The following is a 27288-nucleotide window of genomic DNA, read 5'->3' as shown; positions in this document are numbered from 1 at the left end:
TGTTGGCCCCGACTCCAGATCCAGAAGCTGGGGTGTCATTTTACTATGCGGTCATAAAGGTCTGTGAGGTATGGTATTATTAATAGCAAGCGTATACCACTCTGATTTATAGGTCAGTATATAATCAGGTACAATTAATGTCATGTACTGAATACAAGCAACAGGTCAAAGCAGTTCTATGATGGTTAGATCTGGAAATCTGGCTACAGTCTAATGTGGGTTAATAGGAGGAACAGAGAGAGCTCTCAGCTTTCAGAAGTGCTTAAAAATACTTCCTACATTTTATTTCAAATACGGGGATGGAGTTGGGTGTGGCAGCTACACCGCTTGGCCCGTACCAGGACCCGTCCCCGGCACCGTGGCTCCCACCTCCCCTTCCCAACAGAAAGGTGATTTTGTTCACAAACCTCCTGTGTTCTACCTTGGCTTTGGAGGAGGTGGGCCTCGTCCTCAGCTCTAGGAGCAGAATTATGGATCTCATCCACTCCTGGCAGTAATTGGAAGCCTTAGGAGTGTCTGATACAAATCTAGCCAATGAGAGGGGAGCATGTGGAGGAAGTTAGTTATCCTCAACCAGAGATACAAGGACAGGCCTGTTGGCTTTTCTTCCGGACTTTTTCTCCAGTCTGTGAAAATCTGAGGCCCCGCAGAGGAACCAGCCGGAGTATGAAATCTGTATGTTGAGAATGACAGAATGCAAAGATTGGAAATAAAATCTGGATCCTGATGACATCAAGGAGCCACTGAATTAACCGGACATCAGCGTCCCCACGCCCTGCACTTGTTAGGTGTGGTAACTAACCGGCTCTAAGCCGGTTGCATGTTGTTGCAACTGCCGGGGAGCTTTCGCTGAAGGCCTCCTGCTCTGCAGAGGGATCTTTGCCTGGAGGTCGTACACGTTTTGCGTCCTAAGTGCTCCTGAGGACAAACGGTTTGCCGCGCACTTGTTTCACTGCCTTTTCTTTCCCATCAGCAGACTAGACGTTTGGTCACTTAGGAGGCCCAGTTCCCAGCGCCTGGCTCCAGCCCAGCCCAGCCCCGCTGTCTGACGTCACTGGCTGGAGACTTAACGGACGCAGGCCCAGCCGCAGGCCCTGAGCCGGGAAACAGCCACCCTGAGCCTCGAAGCTGCATTCAGAAGCGAGAACGCCCCCCTGTACACAGCGCTCCACTGCTCCTCCGTGCAAACGCGGCGGGTGGAACCTCAGCCGTGTGATCCTGCCCGCACCACAGACGCACCTTTTCCCGGTGCTCACGGGCATTCTTCTCACGCAGCTGCTCATTCACGCAGGCGGGCTTTTCCTGTGCCACCAGCGACTGCAGACGCTGAGGTGCTGCCCCCAGGAGTGTGCGGCTGAGCGGGGAACCCGCTGAGCACACAGCTGTTTACAACACATGTGATAAGTGCCACATTGAGGGGTGTCTCTGCACCCTAAAAGCAAGAAAAGTGCAGGGCAAACGCAAACGGGGGAAGAGCTAGTACCCCGATTAGGTTGGCGTCTCCTGTTTTCCATTTCTCACGCCGGTCCCTGGTCCCCGGGTCCCTTCTGGTCTCCAACAGCGAAGTCCCACAGGCTTCGTCACTTGCCGCTCCCAGGCCCCGCAACCGCGAGGCCGAGGACGGGAGGCTGGAGGGACAAGGCACTAACGGCGCGTCGAGGCAGGCCGCGAAGGCTGGTGTTCTCTCAGCCGGAGAACCGGAGGGCAGACAACCGGAGGCGGGCTGAGTGCACATCAGCCGCACCCAGAATTCCATGGTCCAGAGGTTCAAGAACCTCATTAGAGCGAATCATCAGTCACTGAGAAGGCAGTAGAGCGGGTAGGGCGAGCGGGCGATGGGCAGCACATCTGACGGCGCAGCAGTAGGTGCCGGGTCCGCCGCTGGCCGGAGCAGGGTCGCCTTTCCGCCCTCTCTTCCGGGGTGATCCGGCGGGGAGACGGCGCGGGCGGGTGCCTGGCAACGCGCACGCATCAAGACATCCTTCTGGGGCTCTTCTATCCATAATATCCTCTCTACCAGCCATTTTGCACGAAACCGTCTCCGTCTGGGAACACTTACCCCTTTGTTAACGCTCTCAAGACAATTAACAGAACCCTCAGCGGATCCGGCTGCATTTTCTCCGCCGCTGGCGGCGCAAGTCCGCCCGCAGACAAAGCGGGCAGGACTCGCGCGGCAGAGACGCTGGCGGGGCGGGCGGAGGGCGCGCGGATCCGGGAGGGTCTAAAGCGCCCCGAGCGAGGAAACGCAGCTCGCGAGCCCTGAGACCCTCGCACGGTGACTGGCACGATCTGGACGTTGTGTTCAAGTAACACGAAGGTTTGGTGGTGCCACAGCTTTCTCCTGGTGGCTTTCTCCTCCTCCGTCCCCAGCAGAGGCGGAGGCCCGCGTGCTGACCCAGCCGTCCCGGGAGCAGGCGCCTGTGGTCCCGGCTCCGCGCCCACGCGTCCTGAGCTGCCGGAAACTGCGAAAGGCGGCCCGCACACCCGCTATAAAAGAAAACAGCGAGAGAGGAGCTCATGCCGCAGCCGGGGAATTAGCTCAAATGGTAGAGCGCTCGCTTAGCATGCGAGAGGTAGTGGGATCGATGCCCACATTCTCCAGTTTTTGCTGCCCCGGCCTCGGGTCCCCAGGTGGCACCTTCCAATCTTCTGCCCCGTGGAAGGAAAGGACAAAATGAGGGTATATCAGAACGCAGCAGTCATTAGGCCGTTCTTCGGGTTTTGACCTGCGGGCACGGCCGACAGAGGTCCCTTTCTGTTTCCCCGGAGGAGCTCCGATTCCTCAAGGGTGAGGTGTACTAAGCTGCTGTTTTTCTCCATGCAGCTTGGCCCTGAATTCGACACAGGCCTGGAATGTGCAAAACGCATAACCCAGACTCAAGAAGCGCCGCAAACCTTCAGCAGGAGAAAAACCCAAAGAAAGCCACATCCAGGCATATTACAATCAAACTGTTAAAGATTAAAGAAAAGTCCTAACCGCTGCCCGAGGAAAATGAAAGGGAAAGTACACTGACTCATACGGGATAATTTCAAGTAGGCTCGGTTGTGCTCTTTAAACATGCAAACTGACGATGACAGAGCGGTGCTTGCCACAGGAGCATTTGCTGTTTGACTTGAAATGCGCGACACGGCGACAACCTGCCCTCTTAGCGCAGTAGGCAGCGCGTCAGTCTCATAATCTGAAGGTCCTGAGTTCGAGCCTCAGAGAGGGCACATGTTTTGCTTACCATTTTTCCATGTTAAAGGAACTATGCTTTCGGTACACCCAAAACCACAACAGAAAGAAAAACGAAGTCGTGGTCCTCCGTAAATACAGCTGAAACGGAAGCTCAGAGTCGCTGCACCCTATTTCTCAGGTCGCAGAGCTGTAATGACCAAAACCACATGCAGAAAGCTGTTTTTCTCCTACATTAAAAATGTGAGTTTTCCCTTTAACCTATTGTATAGTCTCACCGTCTTTTTTTTAATATCAATCTTCCCTCCTTCCTTAAAAAAACAACAACAAATATTTATAAATGAGTGCATTTGTTCTTCCATTCATCAGACGTTAACTCAAATATCTCTTCTGTGTCTGGGCCTCGGCCAAGGCTTCCATGTGCCTTCCGTTCTTCCTTCCCGCTCAGTTCTCTGTACCCTGCGCCATGGCCAACACTGTGGGTCCTTCCCGCACAACTTCTGCAAAATCTCTCTTCTCATTCACCTACTTCTTCATCCACTCCAGGATGTCAGGAGGATGCATTCTATGCCAGGCAGGGTTCTGGGCCCTGGAGACGCAGAAAGACTGAGGCTACTGCTCATCGCAGGGGCTAACAGGATAAACCTGGACCCGTTTGTGTCTTTGTAACTTCTTTTCCTTTCTCTCCAACCCTAGTTTCCCCCTTTCCAACCCCTTTGACACTCAAAATTTAAAAGTTTTCCTAAAATGTTACTTTGATTACATAAGCCACCTGCCTGGAATGTTATCAGAGGTTCTTAAGCCCCTGCAACGCTGCGCCCGGTGTGTTCGCCTGTGTGGTCCAGGCTCGTCAGTCACTGCCCGCTCCGTGTTACCGCACACACATGCACACACATGCGCACACTCACGCACACGCCACTGCAATTGAACAGGGGTACTTCTCAACACAGGAATTGCTACATCCATACCTGTTCCTTTCCCCCTGTGTTCACTCCTCCTCTGGACACGAAATGTTCCTTCTTTATCTCTCATTCCGGTATGACCCCGCCTCTTACTCCCTGTGGCTCTGGCCTGTAATATATGTAGTTTGCTGTTATCCCATGCGGTGTGGCTATGGCACCTCTGCATGACACCCCACAGCAAGAACATAGAACACGTTCACATGTGAGAAGTGGGCTTTGGGGCGCAGTGGTCGCCACACTCGTCCAACACACAAGAGGTCCTTGGTCTGAGACTGAACGGAAACAGGTGCCGTTGCCCTTTTCCTTCCAGAATCCGGGAGAAATCACCCACGGCCTTCTCCCAGGCAGCCGGAGACCAACGCTGGGGCAGCAACACGGGAAGTTGTTCATAAACTCCTGGAAGCCCCGCCAGCCGTGACAAAAGCCTCTGACCCTGAACGACAGGCTGAGAACAGAAGCAAGCGCCGGCCATGCCCTGTGCGCGCCGGCCGGCGGGTTGCACGCGCTCCAGCGATCTCCAGCTGCTGTCGTGAAGGCTTTGAAAACGGAATGGACTTCGAAACCGCCGCACAAAATATCGGTCGGTACTTGGAACTTGAACACAAGACTGTTAAGTGCCAGCAAAAACAAAACTAGAAAATTCTCCACAATATTTCAACAAGACACAAAATCTTATAATACAAAAATGGCCAGGAAAATGGCCAGGTTATAATCCAAAATTAATCAGCGCATGAAGAGCCAAGAAAATCTTGATTCACTAAAAAAAAAAAAAAAAAAAAAAGAAAAGAAAGACTTTAGCAGACACTGATAGTGAGATGACACAGCTGTTGGAATCATCTGATAAATAGTTTCAAGCAATGAGTATCAAATGCTCCTATAATTAGGGGCAAGAACTCTTTGAAATTAATGGAATGTTAGAAAGACTTAGCAAATAATGGGAAGACATCAATCCAAATAGAAACTTCGGAACTGAAAGAGTGTTAACCAAAATTATAAATATCAATACCGCTGGGTTGTCGCACTAGCTGAAGGGGATGACAGAAAAAGTCGGTGAATAAGGAGACTAGTGGTACCTACTCAGTCTAAAAGATGGAGAGAAAAGTGTGCTCTAAAAGAGGGACCAGGCCCCAGGGACAGATAGGAAAACAACAAAGATCTTATATTCACAACATTGGGGAAGAGACAGAGGGCTTTCATGGGGGTGGGGAGGTCATTTAATTACGAATGGCTGAGAACTTCCCAAATTTGGCAAAAGACATACACCAGATTCAAGAAGTTCGGCAAATCTCAAGTAGGATAAACACAAATAAACCCACACCCACACATATCACAATTAAATTGTAGAAAACACAAGGGGAAAAAAAACCTTGAAAGCAACAAGAGAAAAATGAAAAGGAAGGTGCTAGCTATCTCAATCATTGTGGATTTCCCATCAGAAACACTAGGGCCTTCAAAAATGAAATGGCATTTATTAAATGCTCAAAGAAAAGACCTGTTAACCCAGAATGCTAAGAATAGCAAAAATATCCTTCAGACATAAAGGTGAAAGAAATACTTTCTCATTTGAAGGTAAACTGAGAGAATCCATTCCTAGAAGAAGGACAAGAGAAGAGTTAGTGAACTTGTGAGACAAGGAAAATGAACCAGTAGGTAACTTAGAATATTGTGAACGGAGAAAGAGATAGGAAATATCTGGATAAGTATGATAAACTATTCTTTCTTTTTCGAGTTCTTTAAAGTATATTTGATGATTGAAAGTGAAAATCATAACATTTTCTGATGGAGCTTTCACTGTATCTACTATATACATAACATAAGGGGGTTATAGTAAGGGAACTAAATGGCGGGAAGGCTTTTTTATTCAATTTGAACAATAGTTTATGGATTCTAAGTATACTGTGAAATGTTAAGTATGTATATGGTAATCACTAGACCACCTACTAACAATATTGAAATAAGCCCAGGAAGATAGGAAGAGGAACAAAAAAAGAATAAAATGCAAAGGAAACAAACCATTAATGTTAATAATTAGTAGATCTATATGCAAACTTATCAATAATAACATTAAATGCACATGCTCTAAACAAACCAACTAAAATTAGAGATTGTTAGAATGTATTAAAAATAAATGTGGTGAGTTTAAGAAACTCAGTATACTGTTATATATAAGATTAAAGGTTATTATACCAGGAACAGAGCAAGACAGAGAAATGCGGACTGGAGACTAATTTGAGGACGATTTGTTTGCTCATTCATTCATTTACTCAGCCGGTCAGTGAACTAATATTAACTGGGCACCTTCTACGTTTTTTTAAACAAAGGAGACCGTGGAAGGCCAAGGATCGATTCTATACGAGTTCTATATGGGCATGAAAAACCACGTCTTTGGAACACAAGAGCAGCAGAAAACAGCACAGTTGTTCCTGGTCCCACAGCCCAGAGGGTCTTCTTCGTTGGGAGAAACAAGAAAGGCGTGGACTCCACGGTGTCTGGGTGGAGTCCTTTGGGTGCACACCGGCTCCTGCGGAGTGATTTCCAAGTAGCTTCTCTTGTGCTCTGTTACAGCCAGAAACTGACGACACGACGGCACTTGGAACGTAATATTTACTATTTCACTCGCTATGTCAAAAACTGTGCCAACGTGCCCTCTTAGCGCAGTAGGCAGCGCGTCAGTCTCATAATCTGAAGGTCCTGAGTTCGAGCCTCAGAGAGGGCACATTTTTGGTCACCGGCCGCCCGTATGCGACACTAAGGAAAACTAGCTAATGTTCACAAGTAACCGTTTCAAACTGGTCCCACATTCCTTTCCTTGCACGGGGAAATCACTTTTGAACTTCCTTGGGCTTCCCGGGGCTTTGATTCAAATGATTAGGGAGGAAACTCACAATACACCAAAAACCACAGGCTGCACCTGTTTGGGCTCTTCCCCTCCCTCTGGTGGAAGAAGCAGAAATTGCACTTCCAGCTTCGCGCTCTGAGGGTCGCCAACTGCACTGAACGGGAGGACCAAGGGTAAAATCATTCATTTTTTCGTCATCCAACAAATATTGACTAATTAACCTTATTAAGGGATTGTTTTGGATGCAGTGATTAGAGAGTGAATAAAACGCAAAAATGTCCATCCGTCCTGGAACTACATCCCAGCTGGAAGCAAAGGAGAAAGTGCATATGCAAACGAGGAGATGTCTCCGTGGGGCGGTCATCAGGCAGTAAAGGGAGTGGGGAGTGGGGCGGTAGCACGTTTCGCTTTCAGAGGAAGAGTCTGTTTTTCAATGAACAAACAGCTTCATTGATAGATGAGAAAATCATGTTGTCCCCCAAACCTCACCCCCTCAGCCTCACCCCTGCTGTGCCGGCGCGGAGTGGAGTCAGCAAGGCGGCCGAATGGGAAGCCACAGACCTTGTTCCCTGACAGAGACCCAAATTTAACTTCAAGAAAGGGTCCCCAAATCCTTTATGAGAACTCCAGACACAGGTGAAGTCGCAGATCCCCCAGCAAGGGCAAAACCAAGAACAGCCGCACTGAAATGGGTAAACCATTGCATTTCACCCGCTGCAGACTTTCCTAAGTGCTGGCAGAGCTCACCGAGACCAGGGGAAGTGTCCAACTCGCCACTTTTCGGGAAGGAAAGAGAAGAGGAATGTGTGGTCAACGTTCTGGCTTTGGGAGTGGGGGGTGGGGGGTGGGGGCCGCCCGCGGACCTGGGTTTTGTCTCACGTGATCAGCAACGCCCGTCGGGAGCCTCTACGAGGACGAGGGGCTCGGCTGCACTACGGACCCCGCGGCAACAGCGGGAACACCAGTGGAAGCAAGAGATCATGAATAAGGTGGGGGTTTTTGTTTGTTTGTTTTTGTTTTTTTGGCGGGGGCAGGGCTGGGGAGGTGGGTACCTGACAGCCTCTCTGGGAAATTATTATACATGTACAAGTTCAGACAGGACGCAACTCTGAGAGGTCTTCAGACTCCAGCCAGGCTGACTGGCGAAGGTGAAAGTCAATCCGTAAAGGTTGGAAGAAGCAATTTTTTCAAATGCCCAAATTTCAGCATAAAATAACAAGGCATATGAAGAAACAGGGATACCTGATCCAATAAAAGAAAATAAATTAATATCCAGAAACCTACTATAAATAAACAGAGGTGGAATTCAAAATAATCATCTTTAAAAAGCTCCGTGAGCTCTAAGGGAACACAGGCAACTACTGAATGTGAAGACAAGTAATTTGAAATTATCAAGGTAAAGAAGAAAAAAGAAAAAAAAAGTGTAAGGGACTTGAGACAGCATCAAAAGACTAAAATACACATTATAGGAGTCTCAGAAGGAGAAAAGGGAGAGGAAGGGGCAGAGAGCTTATTTGATAAAGTGCAGCTTATCAAAACCGAAGAGGGAAAGGGACATTCAAAGGGCTTCAATTAGGATGAACCCACCCACACCAAGACACGTTATAATTAAACTGTCAAAGGTCAAAGACCAGAGAAAACCTTGAAAGCAACAAGAGAAAAGTGACTCATCATGACAAGGGAGGCTTCCTAACATTATCAGCGGATTTCTCAGCAGAAACATTAGAGGCCAGATGATACATTCCAAGTGCTGCAAGAAGGAACAGCCAACTGAGAATATTATATCTGGAAAAAGCTGTTCTTCACACTTCAAGAAAAAATAAAGACCTGTTCAGATAAACAAAAACAGAGAGTTCACTATACTGCCACACAAGAAATGCTAAAGGGAGTCCTTCAAGTTGGAATAAAAGGATGCTAGACAGCAACACAAAAGCATAAATATAAAGCAAAATATTTCACAAGAGCAAAAATATAAAGCTTTCTGATAAAAGTACATATATAGACAAGTACAGAACCATTTAACACTGTAATGGTCATGTCGAAAACACTGTTAATCCTGATATTTAAAACATAAAAGCATAAAAACTCTAAAAATATGTTATTTGATACAAAATATTAAGGAGCGTCTTTCATTGCCAAAGTAACACCACAACAGGCCCACCCTTGTGGCCTGTGGAGGGCGTTCTATCACCCCGTCCCCCATCAACCAATGGAGCCGTCAGACCTTGGAAGGTGGCTCAAGCAGCGGGCCCCAATCAGGCCCCACAAACCCAGGCTCCCAGGTGGGGCTCACTACTCCCCAAATACCAGACCCAGGACTTGGACCCACCCCAGCACCAGGCCAGCCCCTCAGGACCCAGCCTTGCAGCCAGTTCCTGCAAACCCAGGCTCCTTCTCTGTGCTCCTAGTTCCCGTAGGTAACTTCTACCTGTGCTACACCACGGTGACCCTGCTGTCTCCACGCTAGGCTGGGAGCCATTAGAGGAATGGGACTGGCTCTTACCTGCCTTTACCTTGATAATACCTGTTAAGTGAATTCGAGAAGCTCAACAAACATTGGATGAGTGAATGAAACGATGAAGAAAATAAGCACTTTACTTGGGTCAATGTCTCTTAAAAGACAAGGGTGAAGAATTCAAGGCAACACTTACTGAGATCTTTTTTTACATGCACAGTAAGTCCTCACTGAACATCATCCATAGGTTCTGCGACTGTGAGTGAAATGATATATAATGAAAGCAAATTTACCACAGGCTAACTGATATGAACAAGAATTGGGTTCCTACATCATCTCGTCAACGTTATGATGAAAATATGTTGAACAAAATGATGTTATTCGAGTACCTGCTTTACTTTCCACAATATGCTCACCGCCATTGAGCTTGCATACAAACACAGTGGTTGCAAGCACAGGTTCTGATATCAGACTGTTCATATTTCAGCTTCCTGTTACTAAATATGGGACCTTGGACAAGTTACTTATCTCTTTGTGCACCAAGTTCTCCTAAGATAAAAACAATAATACACATCTCACAGAATGCCTGTTACAAGCTAATGGGATGATAAATGACAGTGATTAGAACAGCGCCTGAAACACATCACATACTCAAAACTAAACTTACTGAACTCTGTTATTTCAAATATTAAGAAGACTCTGGATAGAGTATTTTGGCTTTACTTAGAAGTGTTCATCAAGAACAAACATGAAACTGAGCTGCATCTCCTCTGGAGAAGAATTCCAGCATTAGAGCCTGTGATTAGCTACCCTTGGAATGTGGCTGTTGGAGACCCCATGATGCTCGCACCTCTCCCTGAACCTAGTGGTTTGCTCACAATCCCATTCCTTGGTCGCCTTGCCCAGGCTTTTGACCTCTGTGTACTTAGTACTCATCCTTTCCCTTTGATGTCTGAGGGCTTTTTAAAAATGTTGTTTCATGTACCAATTGAGCGTGGAAAGTATATGTATATGTTTCACTCTGAAGGAAATCCTATTTCTGCTGCAACTCAAACACAGTTGATTCCAGCCCAGAAACATAAGCATAGATGACTGGGGAACCTCCTGAGGGGGGAGCAGCCCCATCCTCAGCTCCACCTGTCTCTGCCCGCACAAGGCCACCACTACCCCTCCTATAGCCTTCCATCCCTTTCGCTGGACACATCTTCAGTGACTGAATGCTTCTCCTGTGCTTTCGTCGCCGAACTCATGGGGTTCACAGCTCAGGGTGCTGTATTCAAGAATGAGATGTGTTGTCATTATGTAGTTTTATTTACTTGCAGCAGGTAAAGGAGATGGGATTCATAGCCAAAGCTCTATCTTCCGAAAGGGAGGCTTAGTCAAGGCTTATGGACTATTTGGTCAATTGCCTGTTGATTTCTTCTTTGCAGTTGGCTAACCTTGGCTGGGTCCTGGTCAAGCCCATCTGGTTCCAGTTGCATCTGCAAAATACTGTATGCATTTTAACATCTAGCAAGAATGTCCACTTCTTTAGACCCTTGTCCTATCTAACAGTCCCCGCCCATGCCCCCACCCCCAAGGGTTTCCGCTCCTCATTCTTGAGGGAATGGGGACAGGGTCATACCCTTCTGTAAATGCTTCCTGCTGAACATGGCTGGAGTATGTCTTTGAACTACAGGGGTGAAATTCTCTAACCGCCTGACTTATCAAAGTCGTGGGATACCCTAGCTTCTGGGATTCCTGAGAATAAGAGTGCATAAAAAAAACATATTAGAAAAACATGAGAAGTAAGAGTAGACTTATTAGACATCCTTTGAAGAGCAACCTGAGGTCAGACAGGGGTTCATGAGAGTACTGTGGATCTGGTTCCTTGTTCTCACTGGGTAGTATAGCTGATCTTACTTGAGAGTGATGTACACAGGAAGCTCTATTTTCTAGTTTTAAAGACATATAGTTACAATTTAGTTTTCTCCTAATTCCAGGGCTCTGGCCAATGCTATGAATTCAGTTTTTTGAGCAGAAGTTCCAGGGAAGGCTCCTGTTTCAACGGTGTTGAACAAGGATATCACTGCATACCCTGACCTCCTGACTCCCCTGCTTATAAAACCACTGGTGAACCATGTTTCTTCTGAGTTGGCTAATGGCTCACTCCTAAAGTTATTCTTACTAGAATACAATTATTTCAGCAGCTGTGACCTGGGGCCACAAAGGAGGCTGGAAGTAGAGCAGCAGGATTGAGGGTGTGACAACTTTTATAGTGATGCTTGGATTGTCCAAGAACATGGCCAGGTATTGAATCATTCTCCTCCTGTTAGCCAATTGTCTCCCTTGGTTTCAAGGACCTCACTACCTGATGTGGGGCCCCTATAATTAGAGACTGTCCCATAGTTAACTTTTCCAGCTTTTATAATTAACCTGTAAGTTGTAGCCACTGCCCTCAGGCAGGGCAGCCATCCTTGTGTCTCTACATCAAGTTGCTTTAAGAAAAAAAGGCAATTGCCTGGCTTAGAGGCCCCGGCAGAGGAACTAACCCCCTGGGGCAGTTCCTTGAGTCTCAAGCACAGACACTTCAATTCAAAAGGCTTCTCCAAACCAAGTAAGTCCCGGGCAGGAGCTACCTGTCCCTTTCTCTTTCGTTTCTCAGAACCGCTCTGGCACTCTGTACCCCACTGCAGAGTTATTCTGGTCTCCTTTCGGTGTATGGTACAGGGCTTGGCTGTAAGACCAAAATCAGTGATTCAGATCATGAATCCTGTCATCCCGAGAAAACCTCTCAATTCCTTCCGGTTCTGCGGTGGAGCTGGACTGGTTGTTATGGCCTCTTACTCTGATGTAGGCTTCTTTGTCCTTGGGAAATAAGAAAACCCAGGAACTTAACTCCTGGCTGGGATATCTGGGCCCTTTTCTCGGATACTTTATATTCCTTTTCTGCTGGTATTTCTGCCTGAAGTTCTTCACAAGGACTGGCAATTAGAATGACACCTACTAATTGTAGAACAGCTTCATTTTCAAGTTGGAGGTCGCAGAAGAGGGCTTGGGAGCTTTTAAAACCTTGTGGTAACACAGTTCAGCGATACTGGGACTTTAGATGGGTGTCAGTCTTCCCATTCAAACGCAAAAATTCCTGGGAGTAGTACTATTTTAATGGGTAGGGCACACTTTAAACTTCCGACTTTTTCTTGTGCCCAAACAGCTGGATCAACCCGATCGAGAATCTCTGTGGGTACAGGCACCCTGAAATTTGGGTGAAGTAGGGCCATGAACTCTATTTTTTTATCCTTTGGAATGAGTACTTCAACTTTTTTTGAGGTAAATATATGGCAGCCCCCAATTTACTTATCAGGCACCTTCCTAAGATGGGGGAAAGGACACTCAGGTACATAGAGGCCAGAGTGTGACTGCTGTTTTAATCCTATTTCACATGTCAGAGGCTCAAAGAATTTCTGTGTCTGGTTTTCCCGACATCCCTTTAATATGACATTCTGTCTCGGAGAGGGGGCCCCTCCAGGTAGTAAAAACAGAGTACATGGCTGCAGTGTCTAACAGAAATTTAATTTCCCTCCCTTCTACAGTAAGAGTGACCTGAGGCTCCTCATAGGAGATTGAAATGTTATCTCTTGAAGGCAAAAGGGCACTTCTCCCGCCCCATCAGTCCTCATCTTCTACCTGGGCAGCTACAAAGCTTCAGGGGCTTCCCTTTCCTTCCTTCTCGGAGTGTCTGGGGCCCTCTCTCCTCCAGTGTTCCTCTTTTGCAATATGCACATTGGTTAGACTCCAGATTGGCTGGACGCTGTTGGTTGGTCCCAAGGTGGAGGCCAGGGTAACCCAGCCAAGGTGGCCTTTCTCCTCTCCTCCCTAGACTACCCCAAGCCTGGAGGGAAATGGCCAGAAAAGTGGCTTGCTTTTTCATCTCTTCTTCTCCCTTCCTTTCTTTTACACAACACATCCCTGCTGTGAAAAACCCTAAAGGTCACCTCTGGGAATTGGGAGGTGGGAGTGGTAGGACCCACCATTATCTTTGGCAACTTCCTACAGATGTCTGGAGCACTTGGGGGTATGAAGTGGGTGTTCAGGACATCGGCTCTCCCCGTGTACTCAGGGTCTACTGTTGTGTATTGTCTTAAGCATTCTTTCTAAAAAGGCTGAAGGGTTCTCATTGGTCCCTTGTGGAATGTTTCTAACTTTGCCCCAATTTGTAGGATGACCGATGGCCTTCATGACCATCAGCAGGAAGCTCCCATAATACCAAGGCAGCCCTGTCTATTCAGTCGTTGGGGTCTGACAGATCTAATTATTAGGCTGAGTAGCATGTTTTTGTCAGCCTCTTCTTTGGCTTTTAACAATACAAAGGTTTTTATCTTTGGCAGTGAGCTGGATAGTAAGGAGGGATTAAATACTCCCCAGGTGGAATTATGGGTGATAATATAGCACTAATCAAGCTAAAAACTCCTCCGGGTCTACCTGAAGTCCCTCAGTATTTCCCTTCCCATTATACAGATTTGATGTCAAGACAAGAACATAGACAATAACCATTTCTCCTTCCCCATTCAGAACCCAATGCGGCCTCTGGGTAAAGACTGGTACCTTGACAGGTAGTGGACTCAGTGAGCGGACAAGGAGGGTGCAGGATGGGAGTATTGGCTCCCTGTTCTGGGGAAGTTCTCAAAGGCGTCCCTCACAGATTAAAGAGACCAAAGGAGCCTGGAGGCTGAGAGCTGGGAGGGGTGCCAAAGGGAACTCAGAAGAAACAGACTTCCCCAGGAGGGACGCAGGGTTCTCTGTTTGGGAGCTCCTGAAGGCAAGAAATTGAGGTCTTCTCAGGGGCCCTCAAGCACTGGCTATGTCAAAGCTAGCAGCTCAATTTCTAATCCTTGGATCCTCTTTAACATTTCTTTTGTAGGCTGAGATTTTGACATAACACCACAAAATTTTGAAGGTATGAGATTTCATCCCATTTTTCCTTTTTTCAAAATAGCTCCAGTTGTGATATTGTAGTATAATTAAAAGAGCTGTTTTCTGGCCAGTGCTCCGGGTTCCCTAAAACACATTGGGGCCATGTAACATTGCAAAAGAAAATTTGTTGTTTCTTTGCTAGTGTCCAGCGTTTCAGGATGCATCCCAAGGGACTGAAATCAGGAATTGAAGGTTGATTTCCCATTTTTCTTAAGAGGTGTTTCCAACTTCTCAGATAACTCAGCACTGCCTAGCCTACAGTAACAGTCTAATTGAAGGGTTTTTTATTTATCTTCTAAAATCTGCTGTTTTGATTGAACTAAATAAACTTTGTGGGTCTGGTCTGCCATGCATCACTGAATTCTGTTCTTGTTCCCTCAGGGAGTCTTCAAACGCAAAGACTCCTCATTCTACAGGAAGGCCAGTCACAGGAGGTCCAGAAATACCAAACCAGGCAGGACTCTGGGCTGTCTCAGGTCTCTCTACCTTCAATTCCCCTGAAAATCCTCTTCATAAATACCCTCAGTAGGCATCCTGACAAAGGGTTTGCTTTGTTGTTGTTTTTCTTTTCCTCCCTCTAAAGTCCCAGAACCTAAGTGCGCTCCAGAAATGAAATTATCCTTCTGACAACCCTGTACCCCAAACGGGACTAGAAGCACCAATTACAAACACCTCCTCTTGCACGTTCTAAACAAAGAGGTTGTGGTGGCCGCCTGACTTCATCGCTGACGCCGGTCGGTACGGCCCAGCTGCGGCCGGCGCCCGGAGCACGCTCAGGGTGAGTCCCGCCCTGTCAGGTCGGGACCCCGGAGCGAGCCCTGCGGGACCGACCGACGCCACAGAGAAGCCCCATCTGCGGTTCGATACCCACTCCGAGGGCGCGCGGCTCGGCGTGCTGTATCCCAGAAGGAGGCGTGGCTGCCACAAGGGGGCTTTATTGACTGGCAGCAGGTGAAGGGGCCCGGGGTGCACTCCCAGCTGCCTCTCCCAGAGGAGAGGCTCAGTCTCGGCTCCTGGACGCTGTTTGGTTAGTTGCACGTTAATTTCTTCTTCGCAGTCGGCTACCCTCAGCTGGTTGGTCAAGCTCATCCGGTTAGAGTTGCGTCCACAAAATCCTGGTGTCCATTATAATATTTAGCAAGGACAACATTTAGTAAGAACGGCCGGATGTTGAGACCCTCGTCCTATCTAGCATTTTGGGATCGTCCATTTCTTCCGGGTCCCTCAGGTGTTTTTCTCAGGGTTGGCGGCATCCATACGTGCGACTCCAGTCCCATTTTTGGGTCCAGTCCCCTTCTCACTGCCCTTCTCACAGCCTTGAAGAGAGAGCAAAATTCGGAAACTGCCACGCAAACCGCGAGCTGCTTCCACATCCGGGCCCTCCACAGCCTGGGCCCGGCCGCGGCTCGGCGCTGCCTCAGTCCACCGCCGCCTAGGGCCTCAGCGCGCGTGCGCCCGGGCTCCGCCCCTTCCCTAGACGCGGCCCCATTGGCGCAGAGGCGTGGGCGGGGCGCGCTGTCGCCGCGGGCGGGTGACCACGTGATTTGCGGGGCGGGGCTGCGCCACCGCCTCCGGCCGGGCTGAAAAGGCTAGGCGTACCCGGCCTGGTCGGCGTGGAGGCGCCCCGGAGGGTCCGGCCCCAGCTCCCCGCCCCGGAGCGCAGAGGGAGCTGCTCCTGGCTCTCGTCGGCCCCAGGTTTGCTTTCCCTCCTTGCCCGAGGGTGGGCCCTTCGGTCCACGGCCGCGGAGCCTGCGGCCGCCGGGAACCCCGGACCGAATGTCCGCGAGTAACCGGAAGTGCGGCGGCCGAGAGGCGGCGGGGTGGCCGCGGGGCGAGCGGGCCGCGGGCCTGGGCTGCGGGGCCTTGCAGGGTCGGGTCGGGGCGTGGCGGACCGGAACCCCGTGGCCTCCACCCTGGGAGCTGCCCTCCTCCGCGCGCCCCGGCGGCTCGGGAACCTCCAACCCTCGACTGAAAGGTGGTCAATGAAAAGTTGAAAGAAGAGAAGCTCAGCGCAGTGGTTCCTGCAGGTCCTAACAGTGAACACTGCCGGGCAGTTTTCTAAGCGACCTGTGCCTTGTGTCTTGGGGGAAGAAACCCGAGTTCCTTGAATGAGTCCCCCCACCCCCGTCTTTAATGCAGAGATTAGTTATGTTGCTTTCGAATCTAGATGCAGGAAAATCCGGTTGGTTTAGTCACTCCATAGCCATTTTTGGGGAACTGCTTTATATGTAAGTTTGTTATACATACTTGCCAGTGGTCGGAGGATGGGTCCTTGACCTTAGAGGTTGATAATACGAACAAAAAACAATTAGCAAAACAGGACTTGGGGCTTAATTATGAGTTAGGTTTAATCCAGAAGGATTCTGGGTATTTTGTCTTGAATTTGGGAAGGAACGCGGGCTGCCCGCGGCAGGTGCTTCTTGCAGGAGTGGCAGAATGCAAGCAGACGTGGGAAAAGGTGAGATACGGTTGAAAGGTGCTGAGCGGTGGGGAAAGTGGGACCGGCTTCAGAAAAACCACAAACTTCACAAAAATTATGAATTTCAACATTGATTTTTTTTTTTTCCCCTGTAGGAGAGGGAGGAATTGTGTGTTGTGAATAGTTACGGATTAGCGACCTTTGGGAGCCAAAAGGAAGACAGTCTTGGGTCTTTGTTATTATGGCAAGGGGCATTCCAGGCTGTGTGTTTCTAAATAAACGTGGTGGATTTCGGAGGGGCAGGACAGGTAGGAATGTGAGAAGATACATGGAAAAGAGGAAAGATCCTCTTTTAGTTGTGAGGTCGCAGGGTGATAAAAACTGAGTCCTCTTCTGCGAATTTAAGTGTATTTCCATTCCAGCATGCATATTCACAATAGGCTTGTAGTGACTGCTTCTTGGTTGATTTGCAGCCCCCGCAAAAGGCAGCATGCCCAAGACTTAGGGAGACTCAGGAGTCAGAAGCGGGCAATTTAAACCCTGGCTCTGCTAGCTGCGACGTGATGGGTGACTATTTAAGTGCCCTAAGCATGAGGCTTTCTGTCTGTAAGGTGCAAACATTGGTATCACAGCGTTCTTGGGAAGATTAAATGAGGCAATCCATGTAATCAATGAAAAATAAGTAAGATAATCCCTAACCTAGGTTCTGCAAGGGTAAGAATTATCTGCTTTTTAGATAATGCTGTATAGACTTTGCTTGTCCCATATAGCCTTTAACTGTAAGGATTACCTTCAGCTTTGAAGCTCTCGACTCAGCCTGTGTGCTTGGACTTTTATTGCCTGCCTCTGGCTCTAGTCACGGAAAAGAGAACCAGTATCTTCCTAGAGGACGGTCCCCTGAATCTAAGATTTGAAGGGTCCATGCAGGTTTTTCAGATGCACCAGCGAGGGCTGCTGGCCTAGCTGGTTGCACTGCTGTGGGGGCGGCAAGGATGATGATGGAATTTTTATTTTTTTGGTTCTGGCATTTATTCATTCACATTTTTCATTCATTCAACTAATGTATTCCGTTTGCAGCAAAAGACTAAGTCCTACCCCTGATGGAAGTTATATTCTAGTAGCAGAGAGAAACAAATGGACAAAAGTAAAACGTAAGCGACGTGGTTGGGTGATAAGCGCTTTGCAGAGACGTAAAGCAGGATAAGGGGACACGACAGTGTTAGAGAAACTCCTCCAAATGTGCCTCTTTTTGAGGAAGTAATTTTCAGGCAGACACTTGAATCAAATAAAGAAGCAAGCTACCTGGGGCAAGAGCATTCTAGGCGGAAGAAGAGCAAACGTTCCGAGGTGGCCTGTGGGGCTGGAGGTAGGTGGAGGTGCCACATTACATAGAGCTGTGAAAATTTTCTTCATTCTAAGCAATAGGAGACAATTACAGTATTTTGAACTGGGGAAGTGTTACGGCCTACCTCCGTAGAGTTTTGACAGCTGGAATGTAAAGTTGCCAGGTGCTGACATCTAAAAGACTTAGATGTGCATAAGGAAATCATTTTCTCACGTAACATTTTTTTTTCTTCTTTGTGCCCCACAGTTGTTAGCTACTTATGGCAAATATAATACCCTGGACTGATAAGTTTAGGAAATACTCTGATTCATTTACCAGGTTATTTTCAAGCTCAGAATCCTTTCTTTCTACTCTATTCTCCTTTTGACCTTAACAGTAATACACATTTTCAAAGGCAAAACTCCCATAAACCCAACACCTTATATTAGCTATTTGTCTAGATGCCTGCACATCTTTGTAGCTCATGGCGATTCTGGATTCTTTCCCTCCTAATATTTCTACACAACTGCTTCTGTAGTTTTTGCACAGTCTTCATATTAATCACTAGCTTGCTGAGTTATTTTATTATTTAGTTAATTATTTTAAATGGGTTTTGAACGAGACTTTGTGCAAGAGACAGGCACTGGGGGGTGGTCTCAGTGGATACTAGGGGGTTTGTGCACGTGAAGACAGATTAAGCAAATAGCACCTGGCATTTATGGAGCGCCGTTGAGCTGAGTCCTTTGCTGCCTCTGTCTCAGTTCTCCAGCCACTCCTTGAGGCATGTAATTGTAGCTACCTGCTCTGTAGAAGGGGAAATCGAAGCCGGAGGACCTTAAGCCACTACGCAAGTTCTCACAGCTACAAAGGAGCCTACTGAGAACTTGAACCAAAATCTGATTTCAGAGCTTGAACATTTAATTTTAACTAGCACAGTATGCCAGCTCTTGATACCATGGTTTTTTTTTAAAAAAAAAAATGAAGTTCCTTTTAATTTTGAAATAACTTGAGACTTAGAAAAATGTAAAATAGTGCAAAGAATGCCGATCCATGCTTTGCCCATCGTTCCTAAATGTTAACACCATACCACGTTTGCTTTATGATTCTGTTTGCTTATTTCTCTCTACACTCATAGATAAGCACTTTACACCTGACTCAGCAATCCCTTTTCTTGAAGTTGACTCTGAAGATTCACCCCCAACAACATGATAATACACGCACATAACTTACTCATCGTAGCAGTGTTTGTAATTTGAACATTTTTAAAACAACTGAGGTACTCGTATGTAAGAAAGTGGCTGAACGAACTTGATATTTCCACATATAAGGGCGTACTATGCAGCTGTGAGAGAATAAAGACAATCTTTACAAATTGATGTGGAGTGATTTCCAGGATGAATGGTGAAGTTTAAAAAGCAACAGTGTAAAATGGTATGCTACATTTTGTGTAGTGATGTATATTACATGCGACAATATAAAAAAATACCCAAAAGTATGCTACAATTTGTATAAGAATGTGGTGGTGGATTTTGTTAGTAGTTTTCACAATGATACTGATACTGCACTGTAAAATTTTTTTACTCTCTTCATCAGATGTAGTTATCAGTGTTAAAGTTTTTTCACAAAAGAATTAGAAATTTTTCTTTTAGTGCTCTAGAAAACAGTTATGAAGCATCTTTGTAAGTTTGTTAGAATTCTCTTATGAAACAATCTAAGTCTAGTGTTTTTTGTGGGATAGTTCCCTAACAACTTTATCTATTGATTCTGTGCATATTGGTGTTTTAAAACTTTCTGGTTCTAATGGAGTTGATTTGGGTAAATTGTGTTTCCTAAGGAAACAGTCTTATTTCACAGGTTATCACATTTATTTGTGTAGAAATCTACAAAGTCGTCTCATGTGTATATGGGTTTGTTTGTTCCTTCTCTGTTTTGGTGGCTATTCCTTATCCTTTCTTATTTTGTAAATGTGTGATTTCTCCTTTTTCTCCCCTTTATCATGTTATCTAGTACTTTATTTATCACAATAAGTAGGATTTTGATACATAATTAGGTTCATTATTTTTCTATTTAGTTCACTGATATCTTTATTTTTGTATTTGTTTTGATTTACTTTTTTCTTAGATTTTTGATCTGAGAATTTAGTTTAATTATTTTATTTTTATTTATGAAAATTATTTAAGACTATAACTATTCCTTTGATCACTGCTTTAAATTTATTTTATAGATTATAATATATAGTCAATTATCAGCATTTAGAAATTCATTTAATTTTCCATTTTCTCATTCACTGAAGAGTTGTTTTAATAGTCTATTTTTCCTCCTGGAGGGAGAGTGGTTTGTTATTTGCTATTCTACTACATTTCTAGTTTTACTACAGAGTGTTGTTTATGTCCCTTTATGGAACTTACTGATACTTCCTTAATAACCTAGTAATATATGACTCATTCATGTGTGCTTGAGAAGAAAGTTTATTCCTTAGTATAAGGGGGTAAGTTTCAACAGATGCCCGTAAGATTTACTCGCTGATCACATTATTTAGGCTTTCTGTGTCATTACTTATTTTTGGTTCACTTTGTATGTCTTTTTACTGAGAGTCATATTTTTTCTTATTAATGTTTTTATTTCTGTTTCTTGGTATCTTTCAATTTTTGCTTTAAGGAGTTGACTGCTGTGTAATTTGGTACATAGATAATGAAAAGCTTTATTGTGATGATGGCTTTCACAATTTAAAAAGTGTCCTTTGTCATGTTTAATGCATTTTGGCTTGCATTCCACTTTGCTCGATATCATGAACAGAAGCCCTCCTTTTACTGTTTCCGTTTGCCTGGTGTTCCTTTCCATCCTTTTATCTTTAGCCTTTCTGGGTCATTTTGTCTTAGGTGTCTTGAATTTAGCGCATTTGGTCTTGCTTTGTGAGCCATGTTAAAAATCACTTTTAATAGGTGAGTTAAACTCATTCACATTTATTGATGTGGTTGATGTGTTTGGTCTCATCACTGCCATATAGTTTATGTAATATTTGTCCAGTGTTTGAACATTTTTTAGAATGTTCGATTTTTGTTATTACAGCTACCTTTGTACTTAGATCTTTTTTAAAAAGTTTTTTGTATGTAACTTTTTATTGTATTTTTGCCATTACCATTTATTCCCTTTATGCCTTCTTCCACCCCTCCCCACCCACCAGCAATAGACCTTTTTAAATGCCTTTAGCCCCATTTTCTTATTTAACCTTTAATTATCTGATTTCCCCATTAATGCAGTAAGCAGTGAGGTTATTTGACTTTGTTTTCTTCCTCTTCTCCCAGTTTTTGGTTGAATTATTTTGATTTTGTTAGAACATAAAATATTCTACAAGATTGCTCCTTCAGCAGCACGTTACCACTTTGCCCTGTGGTAAAGTTTTGCTTCTGTTTTAAAACTGGATGGCATTTTTAGAAGATACTGGAGAGACAGACTGTGCATTTAAAACATTTCCTTCATCTTGGAGGACCTCAAATGTCCCTTGTTCCCTTTCTCGTGGGCTGGGCGGTCACAGGGTCCCCCCTCCCCTCCCACTCGCGCCTTTCCTGGCAGCTGCCCTGCCAGGGCCGCCCCTTCCAGTCCCACGCGCTCCCAAGTCTCTTCCACGTGCACTCTGATCAGAACTCTTTTCACGTGTTTTTTGTACTCAGAGCGGGTTTCCCCTTTTTGACAGCGAGCTTCAGGCTGGTTCTGCCACCAGTAGCCGAGCTCGGTTTCCTGTCCACCGACTGAAGTCAGTTTTAAGTCCTTGGCGTGGAAGTTCTAAAAACTGCCAGGTGAATTGCGGTGTACAGTTTCTCTGGCCTCTGCGATTCAGCCTGTACTGAGGTCAGGCCAAGGGACGCCGAAGGGACAGAAAGGGCTGCCAGGTCGGTTCGTGCACCCAGGGTATGCGCGCCGCCTCTCAGGCCGGCACTGCCTGTGCCGTCCGGTCAGGGTTCAGCGCTGTGTTCAGCCGAGAGCCGGCTGGCACGCGTGCATTCCGTCTTCCCTGGAACCAGAACCATGAACGTGTCGTGTGAGTTCTGGCAGCCGTGGGCTAAGTGTGCGTCTGAGCGGTTCTGTGTCCCCTCCTGGTCCTCAGTGGCAGGAAGCCTGTGGAGGGACCTGAAAGTCTGGTGACCTGGAACAGGCGGGCGAGAGCTGCTGAGGGAAGAAATCAGGGGCACATCTGGGTGTCAGGCTCCTTGTACCCTCGATCGACTGCATCCTGAATTGTGGCTGAAATAGAGACCCACTCCATCTGCTGTAGATTGTGAATAACCAGTGGTGGCGATGGCATGCCCGGCAGAGAAGGTGGGGGTGGTGTCGCCTGTCCCCAGGGACTCGGGGGCGGGGGGGCGGGGGGGAACCCGGTGGGCTTCAGACCAGGGCAGCTTGCGCTCCTGGAGAAGGCGGTGCCTCGGGGGGTCAGTGAGGGTAGGTAGAGGCCCTTTCCTGCATTGCTGCTACAGGCCCAAGATGGTGTGGAGACTCTCTGTTGTCCTTTTTCTTCAAAGAGTCCTGTGGGATGACAGCACTGTGAGTATTCCCCTCAGAATTGAGCGTAAGGGATTGTGTAGGAAAACCCATCAGCTCTTCTGAAGGAAACTGTACCCGTTTTCAGGTTCTTTGAGCAAAGTGACCTAGTGCTAAGTCCTTTCATTGATGACTGTCTATCTTTTTCTTGTCCTTCTGTTGTGCAGGAAGCAACCTTCCTTGAGAAATCAAAGTCTCGGGACCAGGAAGTGAACGCTCCTTTTCCCCCATTGACATTCCAGGTGAGCTCCAGTTTCCTCAGTCTTCTGAAACGCAGCTTTCTTCCAGACCACATCTCATCAGACCAGCTCCCACCCTGCGGCACTCAGCCCTGTCCTTTACCAGCTACGGATCCAAGTAGAACTGCAGTAAGGTGCTTATTACGCACCAACTGTATGCCTGCTCTGTATACTAAGGGAAAAGCAGCAATCAAAATAGCCTCTGTGAATATTCTAGGCATAGACAGCAAAACAGTGAGTTCGTGTACACTGTATTGGACCATAAGGGCTGTGGAGCAAAACGAAGCAGCCAAGGGGGCAGGCAAAGCCAGGCAGGCACCCCTCAGCCGGTGTGAGGAGGGAAGGGGAGGACCCTGGGTCTGAGATCTCCCGGGTCATGAAAGAAATAATTATCCCTAGTACTTTGCACATGTATTGCTGATTGGTTTTATATTGGCAAAGGGAAAGTAACTGGTCTCAGCCCCTGCAAAACCTAGGGCACTTACAGACCGATGCAGATTTTTTATCTTTTCTACAGTGATTTTAATTCTGAGCACTCTTTTCTTAGTTATAGGATTATAAATAATACTTCTTCTTTGTCTCACAGTGTTGGAAATACCAAGTAAGGAATTAGTGTATATGATGCTGGAAACCTGTAGAGACGAACAGCTCATGACTCAAAGGCCTAACACAGGTGTATCTTTCAAGTTCTTACCAGGAAAATGACAATGAAGAAGATGATGGGTCAAGACGACCAGTGGAAAATGCCCTAGGAGAGAGCCATAGAGATGTACACTTCAGAAGAGAGACCTAATCAGAGAACTCAAAGAAGGACAACATACCATGTGCGCCCTCAGAAGGGTCAAAAGATTTTTATTCATGTGCATGAGATTACTCAAGTAGATGATCCAATATACCAGTGCCTTGAACGTGAGCAAAACTTCTGCGAAAACTTAGCTCTTATTATGTGTGAGAGAACCCATACTGGGGAGAAACCTTATCGATGTGATATGTGTGAGAAAACCTTCATCCAACGCTCAGATCTTATTTCACACCAGAGGATCCACAATTATGAGAAACCTTATAAATGTAGCAAATGTGAAAAGAGCTTCTGGCACCACTTAGCCCTTTCAGGACACCAGAGAACGCATGCAGGTAAAAAATTCTACACATGTGACATTTGTGGCAAGAATTTCGGACAGAGCTCGGATCTGCTTGTCCACCAGCGAAGCCACACAGGTGAGAAACCGTATCTGTGCAGCGAGTGTGATAAGTGCTTCAGTCGAAGTACAAATCTCATTCGGCACCGAAGAACTCACACCGGCGAGAAACCGTTTAAGTGTCTAGAGTGTGAAAAAGCTTTTAGTGGGAAATCGGATCTCATTAGCCACCAGAGAACTCACACTGGCGAAAGGCCCTACAAATGCAATAAGTGTGAGAAAAGTTACCGACACCGTTCAGCCTTCATTGTTCATAAAAGAGTTCATACTGGGGAGAAGCCCTATAAGTGTGGTGCCTGTGAGAAGTGCTTTGGCCAGAAATCAGACCTTATTGTCCACCAGAGGGTCCACACAGGGGAGAAGCCCTATAAATGCTTGGAATGTATGAGAAGTTTCACTCGCAGCGCCAACCTAATCAGGCACCAGGCAACTCACACGCACACTTTTAAATGCCTTGAATATGAGAAAAGTTTCAGCTGTGGCTCGGACCTTATTGTGCATCAGAGAATTCACATGGAAGAGAAGCCACATCAGTGGTCCGCATGCGAGAGTGGCTTCCTCCTCGGCATGGGCTTTGTTGCCCAACCGAAAATGAGAACTCAGACAGAGGAGCTGCACTATCAGTACAGTGTGTGTGACAAAGGCTTCCGCCAGAGCTCGGCCCTCCTTCAGCACCAGACGGTCCACGCCAGCGAGAAACCCTGCCTCTGCAGCGTGGGCGAGAAGGGGCTTGGGCTCAGCGCCCCCCACACCTCAGAAGCCTCACAGACGTCTTGGCCAGACAAGAAGCTGTAACACCATAAAAAAAATACTTACGAGTCAGAGAACTCATTAAAATGAATAACTCTAGGCAAATCTTAGACTTTTCTAAGAGCTCAGACTTGGGTAGGGACCAGAGAATCTGCAGTTGTAGGAAGTTGGGAAGTGGTTTGCCCAGAGAGCTGCCCTAACAGAATCCTATCAGTCACTCCAACGGGAAACCTTGAAGGGCCCTGAGGTTTGGAAAACCTTTCGTCTGAGCTCCTATCTGATCACTCACAGGAGGACTCGTACCAGTGGGAAACCTTGCAGATGCCAAGAATGACAGAGCTCCCTAGCGACGCTCACTCCTCTCCCTCCAAGGGAGTTCACACCAGAGGACAACGCCCGTGGTGTGCGCAGCATGTCTGACGGTGCGCCCAGCTCATTGACGTCAGGGAGCCCATGCTCGGGAGAACCCCCAGCAAGTGTGATAAAAACTTGCAACAGAATTATGACTTTCTTAACCATCAAAGAAGCCATATCGGTGAAAATTTAGGTATTTGTCTTGAGTGTGGCAAAAGCATTTGATGGAGAGCCTTCTCGGGTTTGCAGCAACAACAACAAAACCAATCTGAGAAGAGACCTTACAAAGTCTGAGGGAGAAAAGCTGTCAGCGATCAGCTCCTTTGGTTGGCACACCAGGGAACTCACGCACGTGAAAAACCCCTAAATATCTTGAGTGTTAAAAAAGCCTTGCTAGAAACCTCCACCTGTGGGCCCCAAAGAACCTACTCTGCAGAGAATTTTGCTCTAGCGCGAGATCTAACTGGGGATGGCGTACGTACTGTAGGTATGAGACTAACCATGCTCCCGTTAGCCGATCCGTGTGGTAGAGGTGACTTTCAGAGTCGATACGTGAATGGTTCTTAGGTGCCCAGAGGCTTGTTGTGGGAGGAGCTCGGGCAGGTCAGAGCAGGCCTGATGGGAAACTCAGGTAGAGATCCTTTTCTTTTATCTGAACCACTTAATGATCGCTTTACTTTCTCGTTTTAAAATGTGGAAACCCAATAAAGGAAAGGACTGCGCCCTGTGACAGACGGTGTGGCCTGTGTTACTGTGGGGGACAGGAGAGGACTGGCTTTGCCTCGTGGTGGTTTTTATGCTTTTAAAAATTGTTGGCCAGATTGGGGACTGGTGTTTTGATAGTCATTTGGGAAGCTTGCTGGTGGCGGAAACAACTCATCAGCCAGGGAGCAGTTACCCTGGGTCAGAACTCCCAGAAGGGTTCCCTTTGCGGGGCCAACCTCATAAAGGCGCAGGGCACTGAGCTTTTTACTTCTGTGAGTGGAGGCGTGCCGTCAAAGGTTTCCTTACCCAGAAATAGTCTCGGTATCACTGGTATTTGACATTTCTGCTCATCTCTTTTCAACTCAGAAATGCCAGGTAGAGGATAAGAGTTACGATGTAGCTAGTATCCACGTTTTTGTGACATCACGTGCCGTGCCTTCCAGTGATAACATCTCCTTAGCAGCTCTGTGCAGAATGATGAAGGGGGACTGGAAGGACATTAGGCCTGTGCAGGCAGGTGACACATGGTGACGCTTTGGTAATGGGAGGAGCCATGCTTCTGCTTTTGAGTATCCTGCCTCCAAAGCTCGTGGTCTTTTCTGTCCATTGTCCTGCTGTTTAATTCAGTCCCATAATGATACGCCTTTCATTTATTTCAGTTCTGCCAAGAAAAGAGAGACTACTTTTTATTCCCAGGGAAAGGATTGCAATCACTACAATATAAGGTATTTATTTGGCTTGGAATATAGGATTCTAAATAATAGAAGGGAAAAGTAGTTGCCAAATTTATCAGAGGTTTAAGGATAAGCACTTATCTCCAGTTTAACAAAAAGTTATTATATTTAACATTCTCGTACTGTAATTCAGGGATCTATAAATGAACAATTGTGAGGGTTTTTTCCCCTCAAAAGATGTGTAATAAAAATATTTAAGATTCCTGCAATATTAGGGACTCTAACCTGGTGAATAAATATTTTGTTGCTAGCCTGAGTCTGATTAGTCTAGTTGAGTTCAGCAAGCCCTTGAACTCCAGGAGTGTCGGCCTTCGGACTCATGGAGGTAGCCAGTGGCCGCTTTGTGTGTGGCTCCGGTCTCTGACCCTAAGGGCTGGCTGATGATCTTGATAATCTTGGGGTCAGGGGATGGCTTGTAGTGACAGTCAGGAATCTGGTTCTAGGTGTTTTTTCTTTTAGCAAACAGATCCTGGAAGGTTATTCACTCTGATATGTTTTACTATTGATAATTTTCATAAATAGCTCTCAAACCATGAGAAGTTGCCCAGTGTGGTAAAACACACAAGATGTAGTTGTTTTTCTTTGGTGAAAATCATGCCTATCGCTAGTATATGTTTGATAATTGTAACACTAAAATAGTA

At 46.6% G+C, this 27288-nt stretch overlaps 1 protein-coding gene and 3 non-coding genes across 5 annotated transcripts; all 4 read left to right on the top strand.

Annotated features, from left to right (window-relative positions):
* Positions 1 to 2528: 2528 nt before the first annotated feature.
* Positions 2529 to 2601, top strand: TRNAA-AGC (transfer RNA alanine (anticodon AGC)). Its single transcript has one exon. It is a non-coding gene; the product is annotated as a tRNA-Ala (tRNA).
* Positions 2602 to 3140: 539 nt separating this feature from the next.
* Positions 3141 to 3213, top strand: TRNAM-CAU (transfer RNA methionine (anticodon CAU)). Its single transcript has one exon. It is a non-coding gene; the product is annotated as a tRNA-Met (tRNA).
* A 3567-nt stretch (positions 3214 to 6780) lies between these two features.
* On the top strand, positions 6781 to 6853 carry TRNAM-CAU (transfer RNA methionine (anticodon CAU)). The gene has a single exon. It is a non-coding gene; the product is annotated as a tRNA-Met (tRNA).
* Positions 6854 to 15949: 9096 nt separating this feature from the next.
* ZNF322 (zinc finger protein 322) lies at positions 15950 to 26791 on the top strand. 2 transcript variants are annotated; one of them, XM_054564822.1, is made up of 4 exons: positions 15950 to 16079; positions 22834 to 22908; positions 23492 to 23506; positions 23593 to 26791. In XM_054564822.1, exon 4 carries the CDS (start codon positions 23673 to 23675, stop codon positions 24897 to 24899), a length of 1227 nt encoding a protein of 408 aa, XP_054420797.1. In that variant the 5' UTR covers positions 15950 to 16079; positions 22834 to 22908; positions 23492 to 23506; positions 23593 to 23672; the 3' UTR covers positions 24900 to 26791. The 2 variants fall into 2 exon arrangements, with proteins under 2 accessions (XP_054420797.1, XP_054420798.1); XM_054564823.1 differs by lacking the exon at positions 23492 to 23506.
* The last annotated feature ends 497 nt before the right edge of the window (positions 26792 to 27288 follow it).

Source organism: Pteronotus mesoamericanus, unplaced genomic scaffold (assembly GCF_021234165.1).
Source record: "Pteronotus mesoamericanus isolate MK-2021 breed Mesoamerican mustached bat unplaced genomic scaffold, CSHL_Meso_final scaffold_99, whole genome shotgun sequence".
In the NCBI taxonomy this organism is placed as follows: domain Eukaryota; kingdom Metazoa; phylum Chordata; class Mammalia; order Chiroptera; family Mormoopidae; genus Pteronotus; species Pteronotus mesoamericanus.
This window is presented reverse-complemented; position numbering and strand designations above follow the sequence as displayed.

Excerpts from the sequence above, each read along its gene's own strand:
- ZNF322 (XM_054564823.1), top strand. The coding sequence starts at position 23,673 with ATGTACACTTCAGAAGAGAGACCTAATCAGAGAACTCAAAGAAGGACA.